Consider the following 15216-nt stretch of genomic DNA (forward strand, 5'->3'; position numbering starts at 1 on the left):
ACCAACATCGTGATTCAGATGCATCGATTCTTTAGTCTTCCGCAGTCGCTGTCCAACGTTCACATGCATCTGACTGAAAATACCACGGCTTGGGTCAAGTGCACTTTAGTCTCACAAGTGACATATTTGCTCTTGAACCCAAGAAAGAGGTCTCGTGCAGATTTGCTCTGGACCGCGCAGGTGGTCCCATGACTACAGACACGCGTAACATGAAATCCTTGACAACTTTAGTCTTTTCTCCAATTTGCAAGGTGCCGTCTCTTGGTTCAGTTGTGAGGATTTTGCTTTCTTTTACATTGAGTGGTAATCCATACTGAAAGCTAGAGTCTTTGATCTTCAATAAGTGTTTCCAGTCCTCTTTGCTTTCAATGAGCAAGATTGTATAATCTGCATATAGAAGGTTGTCAATGCCAAATAATAAGTTATAAATTATCAAGGGTTCTTCAGGGAGTGAGGAGTGGCGAGTGGGGAAGGGGGAAAAATGAGGAGCTGATGCCAGGAGTTTACATGAAGAGCAAATGTGTTGAGAATGATGAGGGTAACAAATGTACAAATGTGCTTTATACAATTGATGTATGGATGGATTGTGATAAGAGTTGTATGAGCCCCCAATAAAATGATTTTTTTTAAAAGGAGAAGAAGGTTGTTCATGAGCCTTCCTCCAGCTCTGCTGCCCAGTTCTTTGTCAGCGGGGTGAGCATGAGCAGCTTAGCATACGGATCGATTAAGGTGAACGGGATACAACCCTGACACACACCTTTCTTGATTTTAAACTCAGTATACCGTTATTTTATTTGAATGTCTGCCTTAGACTCTGTATACATTCTGAAAAATACAAGTGTTCTAGAATCTCCATTCTTTTCCATGTTATTCGTAGTTTGGTATGTTTTCCGAGTCAATCACCCTTATGTAATCAATAAAACGTTTAAGCATCTATTTGGTACTTTTGCTTTCAGTCAAGATCCATCTGAGGTGAGCAATACCCCTCTTGTATTGTTGCCCTCTTCTGAATCCAGATTGAATTTCTGGGAGCTACCCTGTTGATACACTGCGACAACTGATTCTGAATTATCTCCAGGAAAATGGTACTTGCCTATGTTATTAAGATATTGTTCAAGTCCACATTCTGTTGGGTCATCTTTCAAATCTTTCCTTTCATGATTACTGCTTTATTGTACTCCTTTGGAATTCCAAAAGATGCTTGCTGTAACCTTTTGAGCTGGCTATGGCCCTCCCTTCACCTGGCCCAATGTATGGCCCTGGAAGCCATGGTTTTGATTATCCTCCATCTCTGGATTGTTGGTAAATGCAAGGCTTATACTCGGGTATGTTTGGCTTCATAAGAGCGCCATCATTAGCTTTTATCTTGCTTAAGACACTGATGGAAAGAACCGCTCTGAGTTAGCCCGTCTTCGTGTGTTTTTGGTATGCGTGGCACTGAAAGCCTCATGGGGCCAAGGTTTTTGCTCAAAATGGAAACCCTGGACCATGCGAGACCCCGACTCCCTCCGCCACGCAGTAGTGTTCTGTAGCCTTCTGTTTCGGAATGGCAGCCACCGTTTACTCCTCGGGGGTGACGCTCTCTCTTCTCATGACTCCGTTTAGGTCTTCCTGCTCTTCCTTGCATGGGCCGGAATCCTAACCACTATTGTTTTACGGGGGGCAGCAATCCTATAATGGTGTTTCCAAGCGTCAGAGACATGCGGATGGCCACTGGAGCTTTGTTAAAGCCCCGACCTCAAAACTGTTCTTTTCCTGTGACATCAAGAAGTGTCCCCTTTGTGAATGCACCTTAAGATGAAGCCAAGTGTCTTGATGAGAGAATTTGACTATGACCGTCCACTGAACACAGAGGCAAGTTTAAATGCGTTTTTTGGTTTGGAATAAGCCCATTCTAGTGTGAACTGAAACTGTCGTATAGTATAATACTTTTTCGCTTAACCTTACACAGAGGCACACACAGGCGTGTGTGTGTGTGTGTCTTTTTATATTACTAGAGAATGCAATTTTTTTCAGTTTAATTAGCCACTTGCATCGATTCGTTTTTGGACGTGCTTTTTATATCTTGCGCTATTTTCCTGTAGGGAATCTCCATTTTTGTTCAGCTTTGTCTTGTGGGGTTGTAATTATAATCTGTTTTTAAGGGTATAAGTTTTATTGCATAGGTTGCAAATATTTTTTGCCACTCCTGTTTGGTTGCTAAATCTTTTAGGTATGTTGCAGCTTTTAAGTAGTCAGCTCTTTCGGTGTTTTCTCTTATCCACTCATTGTTTTCAAGACTATTTGTTCAGTCTTTAATCTGATGAGGAGATGGTGATGGAGTTTAGGGATACATCAGTTAAAAGATAGAGATGTCATAAAATCTCTGATAAAGCGCATATTCTGGAGATGGAGACCGACACTAAGGAAATAATTACACTCAATTAATTAATAAAAATCACCTCTAAAGGAAAGGCCCGAGGTACAGGGATAATTAAAGCAAACGGAGTCTGATAAATTGGGATATTAAGTGGCCAAAAGCTATTGTCACTGAGTAAGTACAATGCAGGAGGACAAGAGTCTAGAGAGGGAGTGGTGGAGAGCTTTGTGGGGGCAGGAGTAAGCGGAGGAAGATCAGTAGGAAGCTACACAGTGATTGTGGAGGAGAGAGAGATTGGGCGTTTGGACCAGGATGATGGCAGTGGAGCAGAGAAGGTGGACCAAGTAGGACAACGCAGGAAGCTGAACTAACTGCCAGGACCTGATGCTGATGGGGAGGAGGCTAGGGGTGCTGAAGCTGTTTAGGAATACTGTAGCTCTTCTTTTACACAATTCCAGGGTGGACCAGAGTTCGTGCATAAAGAGGAAACCTTGGCAGAGGACTCATAGTTTGAGAGAGGAAGCTGGGGAGGCTTGGTTTTTCAGTTGAGATGAACCTAGAATATCTCACAGTGGCGTCAAATAGCAGTGGACATGTGACCGGGGTCAGTGTCTGGACATTCAAACCATGGGCAGGGAATCAATCTTGTAGCAGGTGTGTGAGAGGAGAGAGAGCATAATATGCAGGACTAAGCACACGGAACTCAACTCTTAATTGGGATATATGTTAGGCTGGGTTGACTAGAGAAACACATTTGAAAAAGCTTTATATCAGGACCTAATTATACAATGAGAAAACATCCCAGCCCTGGGCAACTCATGTCACGAAGTCCAGTACCAGTCCACAAGTTCATCGGGAGTCCACGAGTCCCTCTTCAGACTTACAAAGCCACATGCAAAGATGCAGGAAGATCACAGGCCACTGGGTGCACATCTTGTGGATCCAATGGCAGTGAGCCCATCTCCAGGGCTCATGCAGGGCTCACTAGTGTGAAGGTGAAGGCTGAGAGGGTTCCCAGGACCCTCCTTAGGTCACACCCACAAGGAGGCACCTTCAGGCTGTGACCTGCTTGACAGACTAGACTCCACTGCTCCCCCTTTCAGGTGGACATAAAAGTATGGAACTGCCCCAGGAGGGGAGGAACATCAGTTGGAGAAAGTGCTCGGAGAGGTAGGTGGAACATAGGGAATGTGAGTTGCTATCACAGCCAAGAGAAGAGATCGTCTAAAGAAGGCCGCCCCACAGCTATCAGTGTGGCTAGGATGTCAAGTAGGATGTGGCCTTCACCTTGCCCAGTGGATTTTGTCTCAGGAAGGCTACCTGTGATGTGAGCTTGGGCGGATCAGGGAGAGCATTGGAGGTAGATGCCCTCCTGCAGAGGGCTGAGAAGAGAGTGTTAGGCAGGTATTGTTATGCGACAATCCAAACAATCCTTTTGATTGTGAAGCCAGGAAAATGCACGGGAATGGCCAGAAGGGGGTGTAGCAGTAAGGGCCAAGGAAGTAGCTTCTGGAAAAAATGGGAATGCATGTGGCATGTGGCATGTATGTGTAAGAGACAATAAGGAAAACCGCGAAATAGAGGTGGGGGGGGGGCTGGGGTTAACTCATGGGGGAAGAGTCCCAGGATGCAGGCTAGAGGTGAATGGACAGAAGGCATCCTTGTAAACTCCCTGAGAAGCGGTGGTAGTAATGTCTCAGGCCACTTCACTTTCCCGAAGGGAGCTGACATGCCCCGATGGGGTCTACCTTGTGAAGAAACCACAGGACAAAAGTGGTGTGTGAGAGGACACGGGTCAGAAATGTGGGCAGAGTGAAGAACCCCTGAAGGCGCAGTGGTTAAAGCTGCCAACTGGAAGGTCAACCTTTCAAGCCCACCAGCCGCCTGTTGGTTTCTGTCCTGTAAAGATTACAACCTACACAGCCTCTTGGGACCCTTTTACTCTGTTCTGTAATGAGGATCCACTTGAGGCTAGAGACCATGACCACCATGGAAGCTGCAGTCGCTGAGAAGGCTGTGAGCCTCAATATCCAGCTAAGCCATCTGGTCTACCCCTTAACTCCATGTTCACAGCCAACCTCTTCCTCACTCCCAAGCCAGAGGAGGAGTTATCTGTGTTTTCTCCTTACTCGTGGCATCATTCAGTCCGGTCTTTTTCTTTCTGCATGTAACACGTCACCTGAACTTTATCGAAACTCTTTTGTGCACCAGGTAGAAATCTCACAATGTTCTTTTTCATTTTCTTAGGACACATAATTGACCCATCAAAACTTTCCCCCTATGATTATTAATGCTATTTTTTTAAACCACCGTAGTGAATTATTTTCTACCAAGACCTCTGTTGTGGGGCATTCTGCTCCATTTCGTTGAGCAGTCAGCATTAACGCCGACCATGCCCTTCGGTGGCATTAAGACACCACTCTTGAATTCTTAGAACCAGCCCTTCTCCATTCTTCCGCAACGTGTTCTGGGCCAGCACTCTCCATTTAGTCTCTCAAGAGATGGTGGAATTAGTTCATAAACTTCAGAAATGGTTCCATCAAAAAAATTTTAACTGTCCTTTCCGTGTTCCCTTTTACATGGAAAATGATTCCTTTTTATAACAATGAGCCTCCCTCCCAGTAACGCTGTATAAATCTTCATTTTTTTTAGTTTCTTTTCATCTCTCTCAGTTCATTTTCTTTCTTACAACTTTTATTTCTAGGGTCTAGTACACTTATCTACGTTATAGTAAAATACTTCTTTTATGAAATCTATAAGACAAATGTACACATTAATTATATAGCTTAAATAATTGTGACATGAACAAAAAGATCCCCGCTATTCAAAGACATCATCTTCTTGCTTTCGCTGTGGGGCATCCGTCATGGCCAAGACACTTTGGGGCCTCACTGCCACTTCCATCACTGTAAGATGCTACTTGTGCCGAATAACTTTCAGGGGAGCTTCTGGTGGACAACACCTTAGAAAGCAAGCCCCAAATCAGTCACTGAAAACCCAATGGCCCACCACAGTCTGATCGCATAGTAACAGGGCTTCCAAGAGCTGATGGGAAAATAGGATTAAAAGGGAGTTTCCCACAAACCTTCTGACGGTCGCTTCCATAGGGGAGCCCTGACTTAGGGGCTGACTTGAAGGACATCTGTCCATTGCTGTTCTTGTCCTCACCCACCCCCAACCCTAAAAACTGAGCAGGTACTCTCCTATATGTTGTGTGAGTCATTTTGATTTCCATTTGTACATACCGTATATACCTGAGTATCAGCCGAGGCACCTAATTCTACCACAAAAACTGCTTTAAAATGTGCTGAAACACTTGGCTGATGCATGAGTATACACAACATATTACTCTCTCGGAGTGCATGTATAGGTCACTTGATCTTTGCTAGTTCCCCCATGGGTGTAGGAGCCCAAGTGGCACACGGCATTAAGTGATTGACTGCTAACTAGAAGGTTGGTGGTTCTAAGTGTACATCTGCTCTGTGGGGAAAGACGTGTCTGTCTGCTTCTGAATCCCGTTACAGAGGATAGCTTGGCGAACCAATGGGACAGGCACACTTTTTTCTATAGGAATTGACTTGACAGCAGTGGGCTTGGGTTATTTTCTGTTGTGTTTTGTGGTCTGGGTGCCATGTGATGGGCATTTGTCCAACCTCTTTGTTTTTCTATTCATCCATGTTGATGGAGGGAGTTATATTACACTCTTGTCCTTGTTGCAGATGTTGTCTCATTTAATTCACCATTTAATTCCCACCAGGTGGGAATGTCTGTCAACATTGGTGCTATGAATATTTCTAAACGGTCTCTCTAACCTATGCAACATTTACCTAGGAAAGGGTACGTAGTGAGAAGGGCGTATTACATGCTACCAAATGGTTTTCCAAAGGGGTGGTGGTAGTTTACACTTTGATCCTCTAATGTTCCTGGCAGTAGTTGAAAAATTCCTATTTCCTTCATCCTTATAAACACTATTGTCATGTTTCTAACCCAAGTCCATTTGTATAGTACAAAAATATACATCATTGAGCTTTTATTTGCATTTACTAATTTACTAAGGAGGCTGAGCATCTCTCAAGGCACGCATATTATCCCTTTCTTACTTGATTTGTAAGGGGGGTCCTTGTATAATGCTGTTAATGGATTTTTTTTCATTTGATAAAGATCAATTCTTAATTTTAATATAGTACAAGTATTTTCCTCTTGGGAGTGTGGAAGAGGCAGACCTTGTAGCAGACCCACCATATCCTGATAGACGATGCTTTACTCTAAACACGTGCTCTCTACCTTCCTCTCCAGAGGCAAACTTGACCTTCTCACAGGAAAAAACAAGAAGTACCAGACACTTAACGCCCCACAAAGCAGCCTGCAAGCCATCAAAGACAGGAAGTTGAAGGATAAAGAGAGCCAGTTTCCACCCCCACCTCCTGGGTTGGTAGGAGAGTTGTACTTCCCAAGCCTTCAACCTCAGTGTGGTGTGTTCACAGCAGTGATAGCGCTTTCAATTCGTTGAGGTCTGCTATTATAAAGCACAATAGAAGTCACAGAGAGGGTGAACAGAAACAAGAACCTTCTGAATATAAGCCCCTGCTTTTAAGATCTATATTTCTGTACCTGTTTTGTCATGGACCAGATATGGTTCTGGATCCAGAAGCCACCCTTTGAGTGGCATTTGTCCAACATCTGAGGACACTGTGGTCTGTTGCTTGATTGTACACCCTGCGTTGGCTTCTTTCCTTCCCTGGCTCCACTTCCTCTACCCCTTACCAGTGTGGCCTGGCTGATCTCCCAGGTAAGCTCCTTGTGTTTGAAGTCTTCCCTCAGAATATGCTTGTGAATGAAGCCACGGGAAGACTTATTGAAGATATACGTCTCCTACCTTAACTTAAGCTACGCTTTCAGCTGCTAACGACAAGGTCAGTGGTTAGAACCCACTGGTTGATCCAAAGAAGAAAGCAGAGGCTGTCTGGACTTCAGACGTTTAAAGTCTCAGAAACTCAAAGGGGCACTTCTCCTCTGTCCTGTAGGGTCACTATGACTCAGAAGTCACTAGGTGGCAGCTTGTTTGCTTTTAGTGGGGGTATTCCTCCTCAAGGAGTGTGTGTGGCACAGTGATTAAGCATTGTGCTATTAACCACAAGGTGGGTAACTCAAACCCACCAGAGTCCCTCCAAGGGGGTGAAAGATGAGGCCACCTGCTCCCATAATGATTGACAATCTTAGAAACCCTATCTAGAATCATGATGAGTCAGAATTGAAGAGCCCACTGAGCAGCGGAACTCAGTCCTACAGGGTCACTGTGAGTCAGAATTGAAGAATAAGAGTTTCTATTCCCTTAAAGATTTATTTATAGGCTCTGAAGCCCACTGAGCAGCGGAACTCGGTCCTACAGGGTCACTGTGAGTCAGAATTGAAGAATAAGAGTTTCTATTCCCTTAAAGATTTATTTATAGGATCTGAAGCCCACTGAGCAGCGGAACTCGGTCCTACAGGGTCACTGTGAGTCAGAATTGAAGAATAAGAGTTTCTATTCCCTTAAAGATTTATTTATAGGATCTGAAGCCTACTGAGCAGTGGAACTCCATCCTACAGGGTCACTGTGAGTCAGAATTGGCTCAAGGCAGTGAGTTTGGTTCCCTACCCTCACATCTTATGACTATTTTCTTTAAATATCTTCCCCAAAGTTTTAAAGCTATGTCTATAAACTATGCTCCGTTTTTCTCCTCACCCTTCCTCATTAACCAAGGTTTCCACATCTATTAAACCTGAGAACCACATACCTGAGAATCAAAGCATTTCAGGGGAGGAAAGAAGCAGTTAGAATGGTCACAGCCAACCCACAGAGACCCGGAGGGAGTTAAAGTGCTGTTTGCAGAGTATTTACTCGTCGTGGCCTCAGGTAGTCTCGGTAATCTCGATGGGGTCTCAAGTATGTGGAGGCGCATAGGTGATGTGCAAATGCTATCACATCTCATGCAAGGCAAAGCTTTTAAAACAGGATCAGGATTGCATATGAGGTCCCATAACAATGTGTAGGTCTGATAATTGGGCAACAGTTAGAGGTTTCTGGACAAAAGCCCACCAAAAAGTATAATTCAACACCAAATGCATACGAGTGCATACCTACAACAAACCGGAATTGGGTTGGGCCGCACAGAGCAGTCGTAGTACGCATTTTCCCGCTAGGCGACAATCAAGCAACTCACTCTGAGTTAGCGCACCCAGTGGTGGCACATGGGAAAGTTCTCTGGTCACAGTGAATTTTTTCATAAAAGCAGTTTTACTCTAATTTCATTTTTGGTGATGGCCTATTTAAGAGAATAGCATGCAGCTGTGAAATTTTGCTTCCTGCTCGGGAAAAATGTTGCAGAAACTGTTGTGATGTTGGACACAGTATACAAGGGCAGCACTATGGGAAAAACTCAAGTGTATGAGTGGTTTTCTCTTTTCAAAAGAGGTGAAATGCCGATTGATGACAAACCTCCTTCTGGACAAGAAAATGTCTACTTGGGGTGCCTTTGGGTTTGTCCCACCAGGTCAGACTGTTAACCAAGCTTTCTATTTAGAGGTTCTGAAAAGATTGTATAACAGTGTGCAACAAAAAAGGCCTGATTGGGAGATAAGCCTTGGTTAGCAGTAAACGGGGGTCTCTGCCCCACCTCGCTTCAGCCCACACTGTGTGCAAACCTGGCTGGTAAGCTCATGGCCATCCAAGAGATGAGCATGCTACCATGAAGGAAAAAAAAAAAGGCCTGATTTGTGGCAGATGGACACTTAAAAAAATAATTTTATTGGGGGCTCATACAACTCTTATCACAATACATCCATTGTGTCAAGCACATTTGTACATTTATTGCCCTCATCATTCTCAAAACACTTGCTTTCTACTTGAGCCTTTGATATCAGCTCCTCATTTTTTCCTGTCACTCCCTGCCGTCCCTCTCTCATGAACCCTTGGTAATTTACAAATTATTTTGTCATGTCTTACACTGTCCAATGTCTCTCTTCACCCACTTTTCTGTTGTCCATCCCCCAGGAAGGGTGTTATATGTAATTCCTTATAATCACTTCCCCTTTTCTACCCCACCTTCCCTCCACCCTCCCGGTATCAGTATCACCACTCTCACCACTGGTCATGAACGGATCATCTTTCCCAGATTCCCTGTGTTTCCAGTTCCTGTCTGTACCAGTGTACATCCTCTGGCCTAGCCAGATTTGTAAGATAGAATTGGGATCATAATAGTGGGTGGGGGAGGGGGAAAGCATTGAAGAACTAGAGTAAAGTTGTATGTTTCATCATTGCTACTCTGCACCCTGATTGGCTTGTCTCCTCCCCATCACCCTTCTCTAAGGGGATGTCCAGTTGTTTACAGATGGGCTTTGGGTCCCCACTCTGTACTCCCCCTCATTCACAATAATATGAGTTTTAGTTCTTTGATGCTTGATAACTGATCCCATGGACACCTTGTGATCACACAGGCTGGTGTGCTTCTTACATGTGGGCTTTGTTGCTTCCTAGCTAGATGGCCGCTTGTTTACCTTCAAGCCTTTAAGACCCCAGACGCTATATCTTTTGATAGCGAGGCACCGTCAGCTTTCTTCACCACACTTGCTTATGCACACATTTGTCTTCAACGATCGTGTTTGGAAGGTGAGCATCATGAAATGCCAGTTTAATAAAACAAAGTGTTCTTGCATTGCGGGAGGACTTGAGTGGAGGCCCAATGTCCACCTGCTACCTTAATACTAAACCTATAAATATATGTGTATAGATCTATTTCCTCCTCATCATATATAAATATATTTACATATGTACATGCACGTATTTAGACCTCTATAAATGTCCTTTTCCTCCAGGTTCTCTTCTCTGTTTCTTTTTACTTCCCTCTTTTCCCACCATCATGGTTGACCTTCATTTGTGTTTAGTAATTCCTTGCTGCTACATTGTCCTTGATTAAGTTCCACTAGGCATCCTGTGCCATTCTCTCCATTGATTTTAGTTCACTTGTTGTTCCCTTGCCCCTGGGTTGGTTTCCCACTTCCCATTCCTTTCTCCCACAACCCCTTTTTCCATATCTACCCAGAACCATCGGTCCCATTCTTTCATCTATGAATTGTTTATCCTGCCTCTCATATCTACATAGACATGCAGAGACATAAATAAGTGCAAAAACCAGGCAAAGCCAAACAATACAACAAAGGAAGTCAAAACCAATCAAACAGCAAGAACTCCCCCAAAACAAAATAACAGAAAGAAAGCCACTGACGAAAATGGAGACGCCTGAACATAGTTCAAGGTCTGTTTGTTGGCCTTTATGAGTATTTTCCAGTGGAGTCTCATCAATTTGATTTTAAATCACAGAAACCATATAGGACATTGTACAAGTGAACCTACAGTTCAGTACAGGAACCCTGTGGGTTTCTGAAACTCCCTCAGAGCTGTTGGAGGCTGGAAGCACTGAATTTGCATTAAGCAGCCCAAGGGTCGGCCAGGGCTCCCTTATCCTCTGTAGCATAATTTTAGCAGAGGTTAGGATTTACAGCACATCTCAAACTAGGGAAAAACAATACATGGGGAATCATGGCTTAGCCAAGTTGACTCATATTGAGGGGAACACAATTCGACCCACGACAATGTTTGGGATAGGAATCTTATTTTAATTATTCCAAAATAAATGAATGATCCTTGCACCTCTTACTTAAAAAAAAAAACATTTTAACTGACTGGTCATCCTACCCATGCATGTATGGAATGGTTTCTATGTTCTTTTTGTTGTTCAATTATTCTATTAGACCACAGGTTCCCAAATTATTTGGCCTGAAGCCTCCTTCTCAGAAAAAAGTTGTATGATCTCTCAATAAAATGATTTAAAAATATATATACTTTTAGGTCATTTTTCTCATTAAAGACATCTCTAATGTATATGGTTCTAAAAATGAAGCCCTGATGGCGTAGTGGATTATGTGTTGGGCTGCTAACCACAACATCAGCAGTTTGAAACCACCAGCTGCTCCAGGGACAAAAGATGAGTTACAGCCTCAGAAACCCACAGAAGTTCCACTCTGGCCTGTCAGGCTGGTCATGAGAACAGACTCAATGGCAATGTGTTTGGTTGATTTGAGGTAAACACACACAACCACACAAACTACCCCCCACCATCCCATATAAAATATATACTTCGTTTCTTTATGAATAGTCATTGTTGGCAAGGATCAGATATGTTAGGTATGTTCTGATATTGGGGCACCCAGAATGTGACAAACTTCCTCAAAGACAATTTGGCCCTTTCTGTCAAGAGCTTTAAGAGTAAAATGCCTTATGTATTTTGGCCCACTAAGAATGGCTGGTAGTTTCAAACTACTGACCCTGCAGTTAGAAGCCCAATGTGTAACCATTACACCACCCTCTAGGCAGCCAATATGTGCAGGCCCCCAAAGCATATTTAAGGAGTAACAACAAGCTTGTGATTTGCTTAGTGATAAAAGGAAGTAAAAACCCAGTTTGCACAGCAAGAGTTAAACTTTAAAAAATAACAATGTGTTTATGCATAGGCATAAGGAGGCTAGAGCAAACCCCTCCCCCCCAAAAAACAACATTTGTTATCTTTGGATATGGGAGTGATGAGAGATTTAGTTCTTTTCTGTTCTTAATCTTTTCTGGATATTCTTGTTAATATTCAACAAACTCTGTATCATGTCCGTAATGAGGAAAAACACTAAATACATTTTAATTTAACAATAGTGAACTGATTGCAGCATATGCCCAAAGCTATATCTAGACCGGCATCGCGTGACAGTTAAGAGTATATGCTTGGAGGCTCACAGGCAGGTGTTCAGTTCTCTCTTTCCAACGTAGGAGCTGGGTGACCTTGAACAAGGCATGTGTTGCTCCCCCCACCCCCGCGCCTTGGTTCGCTGATCGGCCCCAAGGAGGATCATACGCACTAGCGGCAGGGTTGTTTGTGGCTTAAATGAAAAAAACGTATATAAAATTCCCATCAACAAGTTAGTGCTCTTAAAAGTCCAAAAATATAGATAGATCCGGTAACGATTCGCAAGAATTCATGACTCCCTTAGGGGGTTTCGCCCTGGAAGTTTGGGCAGCATGGATTTTGCGGTTTGGATTTTTCTTGATGGTCATGTTCATGGCCAATTCCAGCAGACTGACAGGGCTACAGAAGCAGCCCAAGGAGGGCTGAATACTGACATAGTGATGAAGCATTAACCATGAACCAGACCTGGGATGCTCAGTAGTGAGACAGCTAAATAGTTTCTCAGGACAAGGTAGACTGGATCTTAGTTCCTACCAATTTGTAAGGCTGGGTGGGCTGATCAGGATTAGTTCCGGGACAGACTTGCTCAGTCAGCCGGCAAAAGCCAAGCCATCAGCCTCCTGGGCCAAACTGTGGTCCCGGGTCAACTCTGGCACACTGCCTGTCTTTGGAAGTAAAGTTTTACTGAAACATGTCGTTGTTGTTGTTAGATGCCATTGAGTTGATTCCAACCCACACTGACCCAATGCAGAAGAGAACGAACACTGCCCAGTCCTGCGCCATCCTCACAATTGCTCCCAAGCTTGAGAGCCCATTGTAGCAGGCGCGGTGTCAGTTCAATTTGGACTGGTCTCTCCTCATAATATATCCAAAATAGGTGAGACTCCATCTCACCGTCCTTATCTCTAAGGAGCACTCTGACTGTACTTCTTCCAAGACAGATTTGTTCTTTGAGCAGTCCACTGTGCTGATATTCCTTGACACATAGCCATTGACGTGTGTGATGTCTACGGCTGTTTGCATGCTCCCATGGCACCCATGAGTTGACTGGCTGCAACATTGCCTTTATAACGTGTGCACGGTGAACGCCTTGCTCGTTGGTCCTTCGCAGACCAACTTTACCGGCGCCTGTCCTAGGGCTGGAGGGCCAGGCAAACAAGAAAGAAGGTAACCTGAACGCTCATAGCTTTTCCTTTCTGTAGTTCCAGGAGCAGTCCCCCTCGAATCCATCCAAGGAGGGCCCTTTGAGGAGAAGATCTACATCCAGTGGAAACCTCCCAATGAAACCAACGGCGTCATCACCCTCTACGAGGTAAGGTGGCCGGTTCCGGGCATCAAGTAGCTTATCTTTATTCTAGCCTCTTCCGCCTGAAGTTGGTGGAAACCCCATCTGTGGAGCCCGACTGAAGATTCCACAACTTCCCATAATGCTCCTGAGATGACAATGGGAAGGAGACGCACTTGAGCTCTCTTGCTGTCTACAGTGACAAAGAAATGCGGGTGCTCAGGGCACCGAGTAGGGTGATTATGGATCTCTTCAGCAGGGAGTCGGGACTCGGGAAGGCAGATTCTCCTGAGAGAGCACAAAAAGCCTGCCAAGTCTGGCCAACAGCGGTTAGAGCTCATCTGGAAAGCATGCTGCTCGCCCCGCCCATATCAGTTCCCAAGATTCAAAGAGGGTCCTAGTGTTAGTCTCCAGAGACTGGGTCCTTAGGGTCTAAATTGCTCGGTGTCCAAGGTATATGCAACTGTATCCTCAGGTGATGGTATCCAAAGTAAGCCCTCCCCTCTCAGATGGAAAAGGCTCATCATTGCCAGAGATGGGCAGTGTCTCTACAGGTAGAGCTGAACCCCTTAAGCCAGCAGAACATTCCTTTCTAAACCTAGAAATATATCATACATAACAAATATAAAACAGACCAGAAAACACAAGTACATATTGGTAAGATCCGACTAGGGAGAAGAGGCAGAGCTGGCCCAGCCTTTATATTTGGAGAGAGCCTGAGCTTGTGGTATGAGACACAGAAGTCAGCACAGCAGAGCATAGGACATGGATGCTGAAGCCAGAAAGATGGCAGTGACTGTCTCCCCTCCCCCTCCCACCCCCGGGGCCAGCGTCATGTGACCATCAGCAGACTCCTCCTTTCCCCGAGCCTCGGTTCCCTCCTCTGTAGAGTAGGTTAGTAATCACTGCTGGAGGGAGGCTGGTAGGAGTCTGAGGTGGGACAGGACATGGGTTTTCTCCAAGCTGAAACATGCACGCGAGGCCCATGCGTGGGGGGAGGCCAGTGAGTTATGCTGTGGAAGCCTGTGCCCACTACACACCTACCGAGAGTGGGCTGGGGAAGATGCTGGCCCATTGGGGAGAAAGCGCTTGGCAGAGACAGCCAAGGACTGACAGGGGAGGAAGAGACACTGAGGATGAACAGGACAGACCCAGCACGTCTCTGGAGGAGACCAACCCGTGTGCACATGGTGGTGCCGAGAAAACACTCTCAGAGCAGGCTAGTGTCACAAAGCCCAGCCTTTCTCAGAAAAGAGGCAGTCTACCAACTCCAACTTAGAGCTTTGGGTTCCTCATCTGAGGACCAAGGTGACCAGACAGCTTATCTCACAGGACTGCTATGAAGAGCAAATTAAATATGTGCTTAGCACCTTATGCAGCCCCTGGAAAGGCCATTCTAAAGGATCACTCTTATCCCCACATAAAAACGAGATTGAGACTCAGAGGCATAGCCAAAAAGCCAAGGCCACAGAGCCAAGATGGCAAGGTCATGTCTCCTGGCCGCAGGTGCCAAAGCCTCGCCCTTTGCTGCTCCTCGTGGCTGTCCATGGACCAGCAACAGCGCCATCACCAGGGAGCCATTTGAAATCCAGCTCTCCAGGCGCCGTCCCAGACCCACTGAATCCAAGCCTACGTGTTCACAAGATTCCCCCTGGGGGTTAGCATGTAAGCAGTCCTCTGTTGGCCTGTGGGCTGCTCTTCAGGCTGTGGAAGCCACTGCTGGGAGGACGCGTCCTTGAGCCCCAATCCAGAATTCCTCCCATGCTGGGCTCAACCCAATCCTGTCCCAGACAGCGAGCTGG

At 45.1% G+C, this 15216-nt stretch overlaps 1 protein-coding gene across 1 annotated transcript in view; it reads left to right on the forward strand.

Moving 5' to 3' along the window:
- The window catches only part of PTPRT (protein tyrosine phosphatase receptor type T), an 890723-nt gene that overhangs the window by 480271 nt on the left and 395236 nt on the right, over nt 1-15216 (forward strand). The window contains exon 9 of the mRNA XM_075527730.1: nt 13332-13441. Within this exon, the coding sequence (XP_075383845.1) occupies nt 13332-13441 (110 nt within the window). The remainder of the gene's footprint in view (nt 1-13331; nt 13442-15216) is intronic.

Source organism: Tenrec ecaudatus, chromosome 12 (assembly GCF_050624435.1).
Source record: "Tenrec ecaudatus isolate mTenEca1 chromosome 12, mTenEca1.hap1, whole genome shotgun sequence".
Lineage (NCBI taxonomy): Eukaryota > Metazoa > Chordata > Mammalia > Afrosoricida > Tenrecidae > Tenrec > Tenrec ecaudatus.